General features: G+C 40.8%; 1 protein-coding gene across 1 annotated transcript in view; it reads left to right on the forward strand.

Moving 5' to 3' along the window:
- ARHGEF28 (Rho guanine nucleotide exchange factor 28) overlaps positions 1 to 12,989 on the forward strand; it is a 219,306-nt gene that overhangs the window by 36,370 nt on the left and 169,947 nt on the right. Inside the window, exon 2 of the mRNA XM_006775561.2 lies at positions 11,649 to 11,796. Within this exon, the coding sequence (XP_006775624.1) occupies positions 11,649 to 11,796 (148 nt within the window). The remainder of the gene's footprint in view (positions 1 to 11,648; positions 11,797 to 12,989) is intronic.

Here is a 12,989-nt window from a genome sequence, read left to right on the forward strand (position 1 = left end):
CCCTCCCCACCCAGTCCTCATCCTCCTGTCTTTGTCTTTCTTTCCGTGCCCTCTTTGGGGCTGGGCTGCACTGAGCTCTCCGTGCCCTTTCTTCATGGCCCTGCCTCTCTTGTTTCTTTGGCTTCATTGGTGACCATGCTGTGACTCAGCTGGCTGTTACCTGCTTGTGCAGATTCGACAAGGAAATGAGTGCAGGGAAGAGTAGCAGGCCCTGAGATGCTCTGTAGTTTGACAGAGGTGATGGGAGTCGAGGTAGAGAAGACACAAGAGAGTGGAGGACTATGGGTGTTGTGGGGGTGGGTGTCGGGGAACTGTCTGACTTGTTTCCATAAAGGTTCTTTCTAGTCCCTGCAGGAGGAGCAGTGGCTCACTGCAGTGGGGGTGGGGTGTGTGTGTGTGTGTGGCGGGGGACTCAGAGGCTACTGGATGGAGGGTAAAGACCCAGTTCTGGCCTTAGGTCTGCTGTGTGATGGGACCCAGAACAGGTTACCTTCAGTTTCTATGCCGTAAGGGAAATATTTTGTAAAGGTTTTGATCTAGATGCGCTCTATGCCTTCTTTTAGCTCTATATTTTATAAATTTCTGAATCTATGCTTCTCTTAGTGAGGATTCCATGATTCTTTTATTTTGCATGGGGCATTGCTTGGCAAAATCTTCAGTGCTCTTACGAATACCTGCTGTGTGTGTGCACATGTGAATGAGTGTGTGTGTGTATGTGCCTCTGTGTGATGGGGATAGAGGGTGAAGGGGGTGGTTCTGGCACAGATGCTGGTAGGATAGATGGGAGGGTCAAAGGGCCAATACTCTTCCCACTGCTCAAAGTTGTTTGTCAGAAGAGCTGCAACCTCTGACCTCCCAGGGGGCCCTTCCTCCTCCAGGGACTCCCTTCTTTTGTACCTTCATAAGAGAGACAGCCTGTGCAATACAGGAGCTGCATGGTCTACCCTGAAGTAAGAATGCAGGCAGTTGTGTCACTGTTCTTTGTCCAGGAGTGGCCAATTCACAGAAACCTAGGGCTCTTGTATTCCTGGCAGAGTCTTGGTGTTGGTTTGGCACCTTCAGTGCTGTCTGCTGATCCGCACTGATATTCAGATAACTCTTGGTTTGACATACATCCTAGACTTCAGGTGTTAAGTAATAATCTCGTACAATTACTATCTGCATAGGTTCAACCTGAGTTTGAAATTATGTCTTTACTATGTTGCAAATGTAAAGCTTGTTTGAAATACGAAATGCAAATATAAAACTTGTTTGAAATCTGAAATCAGCTAATAGAACTTTATCTTCCAATATAAACTAGCATTGGGGCCTTAGAGACCCTAAGCAGATAGTGCGTCAACTTTTTTTTGAAGTACATACAGATCTTTTTTCCAAACAAAGTATCATGGAGAGCTTTAATATATAAACTTGATAAAAACTTTATTATAAATATATTCTCCAAGTTTAACTTTATTATATTAATTAATTAATGTGCTGAGAGCAATGAGTTAGCCTGGCAGTTCAGGTCTTCTCCAGTGTATAAAATATTAAAATTTTTTTAAAAATATATTTTTATTGAGAGAGAGGAAAGGAGAGGGATAGAGAGAAACATCAATGTGAGAAGAACATCATCAATCAGCCGCCATCTGCACACCCCGTACTGGGGATGAAGCCCACAACCCGGGCATGTGCCCTGACCTGGAATCGAACCGGTAACCTCTTGGTTCCTGGGTCGATGCTCAACCACTGAACCACACCTGCTGGCTGGTTAGTGTATAAAAATTTGGTAAATAGTAAATTTAGGTAAATGCACTATTTTTAGGTTAAAAGTAATCGAAAACATATTTTTCAAAATGAAATTTAAATGGGATATTAGAATGCCTAACATTCTTCCTTTAGGACCTAGGGTTTCCCTGATCTCAGTTTGAAAACCACTAATGCTGATAATTGACATAAACTGAACATTAATCCAAGGAGCTAGGAAGTAAACCAAAGCAAAAGAATGAGGGAGAAATTAATTTAAAAACAAAACAAAACACAAAACACTTATCTAGAGCCACCCATTTATTTATTTTTTCATATGGAAGCTACTGATGTAGAATTATATACCAGGTATCATAGGTTCTAGCCTTTCAGGGCTAGAGATTTAGTCCTATTCTTTCTTAGAACAAACAAACAAGCAAAGCAAAAACAAACCACCATTTCCTGGTAGTGCTTATTCCTCCTGAGCTGCAGCAATTCTTGTCATCCTTGGACATCTCTGATCCGTACAAGGCTCTCGCTGTGGACCTGAACTGTGTCCTGTCCTTCCCCCCATTGTTTTGGGCTTTCCCCTTGGGACCTGCAGGACATGTCTAATCCCTTGTCCGCATAACAGACCCTCACATATTTGCAACTGTGACCATTTATGCAGGAGTCTTTTCTTCTTTGGCAAAACAGCCCCAGTTCCTTCAATTGTTCCTCATGTGACAGCATGGTTTTTGAGTCCCTACGGCACCCTTGTCATTTTCCTCTGAACGTGTTGTCAGTTTAGCCTGTATTTACATTAAAGTACTCCATGGCTGAGATATGTCTGATAGGTATGGAAGAGAGCCGTCCATACTCATTCTTCATGGAGTCACTAGATTTTCATCAGTGTATGTTTGGGCAGAATTAGCATTTTAGTCCCAGTGATGATGACTCATGCTTAGCTGATTTTTGACTAAAATCCCAACTGGTGTCCAACTATTAACTGCAGTTTGCTTCCTTCTTTTATTTTTGCATCTGATTATTTTGAAATCAAGTGCAGGACCTTTATTCTTCAAGAAATATTGGGATACTGTAAGGGTAGAGATTGCAATTTAAGTATTCTTATACCCAAACCAATATATTTCCTCTTATGATCTGCTTAAAATGTCAGATACTTGTTTTTAATTTCTAGGAGTCCTATGTTGTTACGGAATCTGTGAGTGAGTGATTTAAAAAGGAAGCAAGCTAAGGAGCTCTTCAAAGCCTGCTTCTGGTCTCGTGAGGAATCTGGAGTCATTTACTGACCTCTGCCATGAATTGTGTTTTGCTCAATTTAGCTGTGTTACAGAACAAAGGCTATTTCAGTTCTGTGTGGTGAATCATTCCATCAAGTGTGAAAGTCATCGAGAATATTTGTGTTTGTTTAACTGAGTTTGATGTAGAGTTTTGAATGATGGATACCTTTTAAAATTAATATTACTGTGCACGTCTAATTTATGGTAATTATTCCTTTTTATTAGCAATCATGTTGATTGTGTCCTTGACAGTTTTTGTGGTTAAGGATTTGTCTATTTTCTCTTTTGGATTTGTTCATATTTCTTTTCTATTTTGAAGCATACAGATTTAATACTATGATAGAATCCTGTTCAATTGACACTTCTTATAATGAAAAGTTCCTCTAGCTTTCATAATATGTATTGCTTTAAAAACTACTCTGGCTGATATTATTTTGGCCATACTAGCTTTGTTTTGGTTAGTGTAGCTTAGTATATGTTTTTACTTTTAAGCTTTCTGTGTTATTTTTTTAAGTGTCTCTCTTGTAAGCAGCATATAGGTATTGTTACTGTTTTCTAGTTTTTAAAAAATGACATCATGGCTGTCTTGGTGTTGTATTGGAATCAGTTCATATACATTTACTATAATTGCTAATATAGTTGGACTTAATAGAACTCTCTATTTGACATACGTTTTCTGTTATTTATTTCTTCTGTCTTGTATTTTTTTTTAATTAAATCTTTATTGTTCAGATTATTACATTAGTTACTCTTTTTTCCCAACATAACTCCCTTCCACCCAGTTCCCAACCCACCCTCCGCCCTCGGTCCCCACCCACTGTCCTCATCCATAGGTGCATGATTTTTGTCCAGTCTCTTCCCGCATCTCCCACACCCCTTTCCCCACCAAGAATAGTCAGTCCATTCCCTTTCTATGTCCTTGATTCTATTATGATCACCAGATTATTTATTCACTTGATTCTTAGATTCACTTGTTGATAGATGCATGTTTGTTGTTCATAATTTGTATCTTTACCTTTTTCTTCTTCTTCCTCTTCGTAAAGGATACCTTTCAGCATTTCATATAATACTGGTTTGGTGGTGATGAACTCCTTTAGCTTTTCCTTATCTGTGAAGTTCTTTATCTGACCTTCAATTCTGAATGATAGCTTTGCTGGATAAAGTAATCTTGGTTGTAGGTTCTTGGTATTCCTCACTTTGAATATTTCTTGCCACTCCCTTCTGGCCTGCAAAGTTTCTGTTGAGAAATCCGCTGACAGTCGTATGGGTATTCCCTTATAGGTAACTGACTGTCTTTCTCTTGCTGCTTTTAAGATTCTCTCTTTGTCTTTTGCTCTTGGCATTTTAATTATGATGTGTCTTGGTGTGGTCCTCTTTGGATTCCTTTTGTTTGGGGTTCTCCGTGCTTCCTGGACTTGTAAGTCTATTTCTTTCACCAGGTAGGGGAAGTTTTCTGTCATTATTTCTTCAAATAGGTTTTCAATATCTTGCTCTCTCTCATCTTCTGGCACCCCTATAATTCTGATGTTGGTACGCTTGAAGGTGTCCCAGAGGCTCCTTACACTATCTTCATATTTTTGTATTCTTTTTTCATTTTGCTTTTCTGGTTGAGTGTTTTTTGCTTCTTTGTATTTCAAACCTTTGACTTGATTCTTGCGACCCTCTGGTCTGCTGGTGGGAGTCTGTATAATATTCTTTATTTCAGTCAGTGTATGCTTAATTTCTAGTTGGTTCTTTATCACAACATCAAGGGTCTCATTAGATTTCTTGAGGATCTCACTACATTTATCGGCGGTCTCACCAGTCTTTTAGAGGGCCTTATTAAGTTTATCGGCGGCTGCTAGACAGTTCTTTAAAGACCATAAAAGTGCGGTTTTGAACTCTATCCAACAGTCTGCTTTCCTCCAATTCTGTCATTTGTGTCCTGTTTCTTTGTCTCGGCATTTTTTATGCTTCGCTGCGTCGATAGAGTGCCTTTCTGTGCTAAGTGTCCCAATTACCTGAGGGAGACACTCTTGGTGCACCCCCTTGTGGGCTTTGTGCAGTCTTGTTGTAGTTAAACCTTGATTGTTGTAGTTATCACTGTAAGGAATTGACCTCCAGGCCAATTGGCTGTGAGAATCAGCTGTGTCTGCAGTGGGCGAACTTCTGTGCTGGAGACACCCCTCTGGGGCTAGACTTGGGGCTTTGGTGCTCACTGAGTCTGCCCCCTGAGTGTGTCTTTTATGATTCCACGGAGGTGCAAACTGGATGGTCCCAGTCTGACCTCTGGGCTTCCTGGCTCCTGGATCTTTAGGGCGGTGCTAATCTAGCCTTTGCCTGAGGCTATCCAGCAAAAGCCTCCCTGCAGGGGCTTGGGTGGGGCGGGTCCCACGGGATCAACAGGGCGGGGTTAGCAATTATGGCTGCTCTCAGTCTTGCCCTCAGAGGCTCTGCTTCTGTGTCCCAGTAATCGCTGCAAGCCCCATGGAGAAAAAGCTGCCCTAGGGTTCTGAGCGATGCCAGACAGTCCCACTTCTCCTGTATGAGTCTGGGTCCCTAGCGACTCTCCCGGAACTGGAGCTCAGAGCCTGAGACTCCCTCCTGATTGAAAACGACAACTGCGCCCTCAGCCGCCAGCCCGCTCCGCACGCACCTCCGCACCTTAGTATTTTCCGCACTGCGCCTCCTCTGAGTCTCAGTGTTTTTCTCTTTCCTCCTAGTTGTAGAATTTCCATTCAGCCAGCTTTCCTGTGGTTCTGGATGATGTCCGTTTCATCTTTTACTTGTATTTTTGAAGTGGTTGTTCAAGGCAGCAAACTCCGGTGTTTACCTATGCCGCCATCTTGGTTTCTCCTGTCTTGTATTTTTGATTAAATATTTTCTATTTAATTTTTTCTCTCTGTAACCTGTTAATTATACATTCATTTTACTATTCTATCAGTGGTTACTCTCAGCTTAAAATATGTATATTTGATATATTATAAATAGAAAACACTTTTCCAAAACTGTTAGATACTTTAATTCCATCTCCCTTTTATATCATTATTGTCCAACATTGTAGTTCTACAGATATTTTTAACTTCTGACATTATAATTATCATTTGTACCTTAGTTATTAATTATATTCACATATTTATCCATTTTACTGTTCTTCATTTCCTCTTGCATTTTCATGTTTCTGTTGGAGATAATTTTACTTGTGCTTAAGTAAATGCCCTTTAGTATTTTAGTGCTGGCCTGCTGATAATGAATTCCCTCAGCATTTGTCTTAAATATTTTAATTTCATCTTCATTTTTAAGAATATTTTTGTTAGTAATGGAATTTTAGGTCATCAATTATTTTCTTTCTGGCTTCTATAACTTCTCTGGTTCTCCACTTTCTGGAGTTTTATTATATTTATCCTCATTTCCATAGTTTTCTTTAAGAATGACTTTTTAATTTTTCTGTCTTTATTTTCTAGTTGTTATCAGCAAACATATTGACCTAATGTGCTTTATTTCATCTTGTTAGGAAATGGAAGCCATTCCTACCCCAAGGGCTATTTCTAAAGAAATGTCTTAAGTCTTCTAGGTCATTTTAGTTTACCTTCCTTAAAAAAAAAAAAAGACATTCTGTTATTTCTTTCTGGATCTAAACAATTCCAGATCCTGAGCGGGGACTGTTATCGATGGATGGAAAAACACTGAGAATGCGCACCTCAGTGTCAAGGACCATTTTCATCGTAAGTGCCATTGGAGAGGAGCAGGAGAGTTGGATGAAATAGTGTCAGGTGGCAAAAACATTTGATATCTTTTTGGTACTTTTGAGAAGAAATTCGTAGATGTAGCACTTCATGAGGAAAGCTTGGTCTTTGAGAATTACTGGTAAGTTTTGCAAGTAGCGTTTCTTAGGGGCTGTTTGATGGTAAAACAAGGCTGGTGTAATTTACTGGATATTCTTTGTTTGAGCTTATATTGAGGTATATTTAGTATTATTATACTCAGTTCAGCTTTTCTTTTTTACATTTGTCATTGCTGTTTCCATGTTACCTGGCCTTCAGAGGTTTTGCAGGAGTATCTGAGTGCTTCTTATTTGGGCATGAGAAGGGAGGTAGGTGGTACACTTTCACTCTTCAGAGGGGAAAAGGAATAACCCTGATGCTGATCTCACTTGGTTCACTTGGGAAAGTGGAAATTTTGATCTGCCTAAGGCAAAGGTGAATAAAAGAGGGAAGACCAGAATCCTGTAAGTAGAAATTTAATCAGGCCACTAACAACGATGGCACCATTTAGACTTTTATAAAAGTGGGCAATAAATTTCAGTGGCAATGGAAAATATGAATTAAATCAATGAGAATTGTTTATTATCTGTTAACTTAGGAAATACTAAAAAAGACAGTTTTGGCAAAATTGGGATGAAAATGATACGCTTGCCCAATTCAGGTAGTGATGAAAGTTGATGTAACATTTTTGGAAATCAGTTTTGCAATTTGTGACAATTTTTCACATTCTTGGACCATTTCTAGAATTTTATTCTAAAAAGTGATTTAAAGCATAGAAACAACGTACATGAAAATGTTTATTGTAGTATTTTTTGTAATGTTAGGCTAGGCTACAAATACCCTTAATGTACAATAGGGTACATTATTAAGTCACAGAGCTTCAAGTACTTGATGGAATGCAATTAAAAATAGTGCCAAAGATTGTGACAACATGGAAAAATATTTTTCACAGGAGAGAGGAAAGCACAACCATATGTGATGTGTATTTATGCCATGAGTATAGCTATGTAATTTTTAGCTGTGCATTGAACAAAGACTGGAAGGAAAGAGGAAAAAATGAAAAACTGTTGATGTATTAGGGTGGTGTCCATATAGATGACATGTAGATATTTTTAATTGCTATCATTTTGTGCAATAATGAAAAATGTTAGGTAGTCTTCTAATTTTATGTGCTTATGAATTATGTGCAATATTGCACTAATTGGGAATTAAACTCCTTGATATGAAGAATGTTTTTTTCCTAATGGAGAGCTATTGTTTCAAAACTATTTATTGAGTAGAACATTCTTTCCCCACTGATTTGAAATGCCACCTTTATTACATAATTTCCATGCATCTGTTTCTGGACTCTGTACCTAGTGGTCTCTCTGTGTGCCACCATTGCACTGTTTAAATTTCCATGGTTTCACTGTATGTTTTGAGAGGTAAGTTCTGATCTCCAGGCTCCCCCTGTCTCCTCCCCCAGCGCAAACATCATGCTTTCTTAAAACATTTGTTTCAAGCCTTGTATATTTATTTTTCCAGATGAACTTTAGAATAAACTTGTTGAGTTTCATTTGAAAAATTCACTTTGGGTTTAGATTAGAGTACATTAAATTTATAGATAAATTTGGGGAGATAATTTTGCCTCTTATTGTTTCCAGAAGTTCCAGTGAAATAGCTGAGTGTTTTTGTATTTGGGATACAGTGAATTGACAGAGAGGTGATAACACATCTCTGTTATTTCTGGGCAGAAGCAGAGTGATTCTGGTATTGATGCCAACAAATTCACTTAGCAAAGTTTACAGTTTTCAATTGCTTAAAACAAAGCATGTGATTGAATCCAGATGGAGACATGGTGGAGGCACACTGGAATTCTGTACACTCCAATTTATCTTTGCCAGTAATAAAATTAGTGGCCCTGTAAGTAAAGTGGCATATTTTCAGTGGCCACAGTGATGAGAAAGACCCCAATCGTGGTGAAAAATTGTCACCTGTGGCTGATTATGTTGTACCTTGGTCCTCAGCACAATTTGAGAAGCCCATTCCTCCTGCTGAACTCCGTTGGAGCAATATTTAAACCTTTGAACTTTATCTAACTTTTCTGAATGAAAATGTTCTTTCATAGTCACATTTTTAAAAAATTTAAATTCTTTATTGTTGAAAAAGTATTACATAGAACTCCTTTTTTCCTCATTGACTTCTCCCCGGCCATGCCCACCCCCCAGCACATGCTCTCAATCCCCTACTGTCTGTGTCCATTGGTTTTGCTTATATGCATGTGCACAAGTCTTTTGGTTGATCTCTTACCCCCATCCTCCCACCCCTCCCTGCCTTCCTTCTGAGGTTTGGCAGTCTGTTTGATGCTTCTGTGTCTCTGGATCTATTTTTGTACATTATATTCCACAAGTGAGTGAGGTCATGCAATATTTATGCAGGGTCAAATGGGAGTTCCATTTTCAGTTTTTTGAGGAAACTCCATACTGTTTTCCATAGTGGCTGCACCAGTCTGCATTCCCACCAGCAGTGCACCAGTGTTCCTTTTTCTCCGCATCCTTGCTAGCACTTATCATTTGTTGATTTGTTGATGACAGCCATTCCTACAGGTGTGAGGTGGTACTGCATTGCTGGTTTGATTTGCATCTCTCGGATGATTGGTGACTTGGAGCATTTTTTCATATGTCTCTTGGTCTTCTGTATGTCCTTTTCAAAAAGTGTCTATTTAGTTCCTTTGTCCAGTTTTGATTGGATTATCTTCCTTTTGTTAAGCTTTATGAATTCACATTTTCTTTCCTGTCTTCCTCTTTCTCTCTTGCCATCTCCACGCCCCCTCCCCTCCCTTTCTTCTCTCTCATTGTGTCTCTCTCTGTTGTTGTTTTTTTTATTACCCCCTTTCTTCCTTCTCTTGTAATTATACTGTGTCTTTCTGATCTCTTTATGATTAGCAAATCATAAACTCCTTTTATGCTGAATATTATTCTTAATGCCAGGACTTCTGGACATCTCTCTCTAATGGACAGGTGTAGTTTCTGAGCTGATTGTTTATCTTCTTTTATCAATGTAAATCATGGTATGGTCTTGAAAGGGAGGCATAACTGAATTGTAAAACTACTGTCTTGGATCACATTGAAAAGCGTTGTAGTTAAGCTCTTTCATGAGTTGCAGTTCTTGTTCACCCAATCAGATAAAATAGTAATGTGATCATTGTTTTGAATAGATATAGACTAGATATCCTGTGATCTGTGAAAAACTTTGATCTATTTACACAATATGTTTTCTATTAAAAAAAAAAAATCAGCAGGTTGGGCCAGATTCTGTCTGTGAGTAATTAACAGCCCCTTTAGCAACCAGGAGCATGACTAAAGCAAGCTGTTCTTCCTTTTTTAGGAAATGGAATTTCATCTAAGTTTCCTCTCTCAGTCATGTCAGACTGTTGTTATTGTTTTTCTTGCTTTTCAGAACCTCTTCCTGAACTTTTTTTGAAGCTATTGTATGGTAGATTTTTCTTGGCATGTGACTTTCTATTGATTATGTTTGTGCGTGTGTGTGCGAGCTCACACGCAGAGACAGGACCATTCAAAATTGGGAACCGGTGACTTTTTTTAGAACTTCACAATTTGTGTTTATACCAATTCAAAATTTAAGATAATGTTTCATGTGTGGCATGGATTTCAAACTCCTAGAAAAACATAGCCTTTTTATTTTTAACATTTTAGAAGAGCTGGCCATGTGGTTACTGGAAAGAGGAGCACCAGTCTGATTTTGGTATTGATACTGATCAGCCTGACTCTTGAGAGCCTAGGGAATAACATGCTAATATCCATCAAAGGCAAACAGCTGTGAAAGAGACTGCATAGCCTTTCTCTGTTCCCTTTCCTCTCATCCCAGGGTGAGGCGTGCTCGGAGGAGGGTTTGTTTTTGTTGGGCCAGCTCACAGATGCTCCTCCACACTGGCCGAGCTCTGGAGGCCGCCAAAGAGGGCAACCCTTCCCACCTCCTGGTCTCCATTTCCCGGCCACTCCCACAGGCTGGGCGGAATGCACCCTCTCCCTGGAGGTCCCCTTTGTATTACCCATTTTATGTTTGAGGGGAGGGAGTGTCCGGAATCCTCCAAAGTCCCAAGATCAACTGGCAGGCTCCTCCATCGCTGGTGCTCTCTTGAAAGCACTGCTGATGTAGCCCCTCCTCACAGCCCACCCCCCCCATGGTCCTGTTGGAGAGCACCAGCTTGCTGAGCCCGCTCCCTTCTCACTCCTTCCTTCCTCAGAGTGTGCCCTGGTGGCTCAGGGGGGCAGCACCTGTCCTTAGGACCAGGGCTCTGTTCCAAACAGAAGCTCTCAAGAGAAAGCGTGAGGCCAGGCCAGATGAGAGAGAGGACTTGGAAATCCCTCAGAGAGGACAAAAAGCTACTGGAAAAGGCACACGAGTGTGGGAGCATGTGGCTCTCTTTATTTGGCAACGTGTGTGAAATATTTAAGGTTGTCACAACAGACGCTGATGTATGTAGTCCAGGGTAAGGCCATAGCTAAAGATGAATCATTTTGAATCGTTATGCCAGGGTGGTATCTCAGGTAGAGGGAAAAATGAATACAAGCAATGATGCTCATCAGGTAGGAATTCAAACAGAGTAAAACACAAAGTACCACGTTTTCACATCCCCTAAGTGAAAAAGAAAAAAAAAACCCTTCACTACACTCTAAACTTCTTCAACTTTCAAAACACAACTAACCAGCTCTGACACTCATATTTCAGTATATCAGCAGGTACCCAAACGTTGCTGTTGGAAAGCCGGATTCGGACTAGTTGAGCGCTCTCGCGAGAAGTGAAGGTGACAGACCGCCCCGTGGACGCGGGTGCTTTTTGTGTGGTTCCTGAGAGCCAGGATGAGGCAGTGTGGTGATGCCCCACCTTGTTCGTTTTTCAGGGGCAGATGACGGTGTGTGCGAAGTTCGACAAAAATGTCTATCTTCCTAAAGATGCCGAGTTTTACTTTATTTATGACGGATCTCATCAGAGACACGTGGTGATTGCCGAGCGCACGGAGGACAACGTGCTCCAGTCCAGCATTCCAGGTGAGGTGTCTTCTTTACCGAGCAGTCGGGAAATCTCTCTGTGAGCATCTTCCCACCGGGCACAGAGGCTGGGAAGAAAGCCAGGAAGAGAAAGTCAACGGTGCTTCCCAGGGATGAGTGGGTGAGAGGAGGACGTGTGTCTGTGGGTGATAGGAGGACGGCCCGGGCTGGCTTAGCTCACGTCCCAGGTTCTTCCAGCTGTGTCTGCAGCTCTCTGAGCAGCCTAGCCTTCCATCAACTCTCAAGGCTGGGTGTGCTTTGGATGCAGTCCAGTGGAGGTGACCCTGTGTCTTGGGATCACCTCCTGTAGTCCCAGGTCTTATTGCCAGGGATGGCTCAGGCAGACAGACATTGAATCTGTCTTCATTTTCCCTCCTCATTCCCTGTGGCCAGTCTGCCAGTCCAGGGTCTGCCTCCCCCTGCTTGCTCCGTTTGGTGGCTGGGGTTCCTCACCTGGCACCCTGTCCATCCAGACACTTCCTTGCTAGATCTCAGGCTCCAGAACTTCCTCTTCCCACCATCCAACGGGTCATATTCTAAAACCTGTAATTCTCCCAGATTTCTTCTTCAATCACCATGGTGACAGATGAAAAATTACTGTGTCATGTTATTGTGTTATCATGAGCTAATAGCCCCTTTCAAATACGATTGTTTTGTGTTTTCAATGGGGTGTGGGTTGTACATTGGGATGTCAAGCTCTAGCCTAAAGGGGTAATTGGATATTGCCTGAAGGAAGGTTTTGTTGTTTCTGTTTGTCGATTGGTAAGTTTTATTTAACTGTGGGTCTTTGAGTTACTCTTTTTTTTTAATTAAATCTTTATTGTTCAGATTATTACATTGGTTCCTCTTTTTTCCCACCATAACTCCCCTCCACCCAGTTCCCACCTCACCCTCCGCCCTCACTCCCCACCCACTGTCCTCATCCATAGGTGTACGATTATTGTCCAATCTCTTCCCACGTCCCCCTCCTTCCCACCCCCCCAAGAATAGTCAGTCCATTTCCTTTCTATGTCCCTGATTCTATTACAATCACCAGTTCATACTGTTCATCAGATTATTTATTCACTTGATTTTTAGATTCACTTGTTGATAGATGTGTATTTGTTGTTCATAATTTGTATCTTTACCTTTTTCTTCTTCTTCTTCTGAAAGAATATCCTTCAGCATTTCATATAATACTGGTTTGGTGGTGA

The sequence above is a fragment of the Myotis davidii genome, unplaced genomic scaffold (assembly GCF_000327345.1).
Source record: "Myotis davidii unplaced genomic scaffold, ASM32734v1 scaffold44, whole genome shotgun sequence".
Taxonomy (NCBI): domain Eukaryota; kingdom Metazoa; phylum Chordata; class Mammalia; order Chiroptera; family Vespertilionidae; genus Myotis; species Myotis davidii.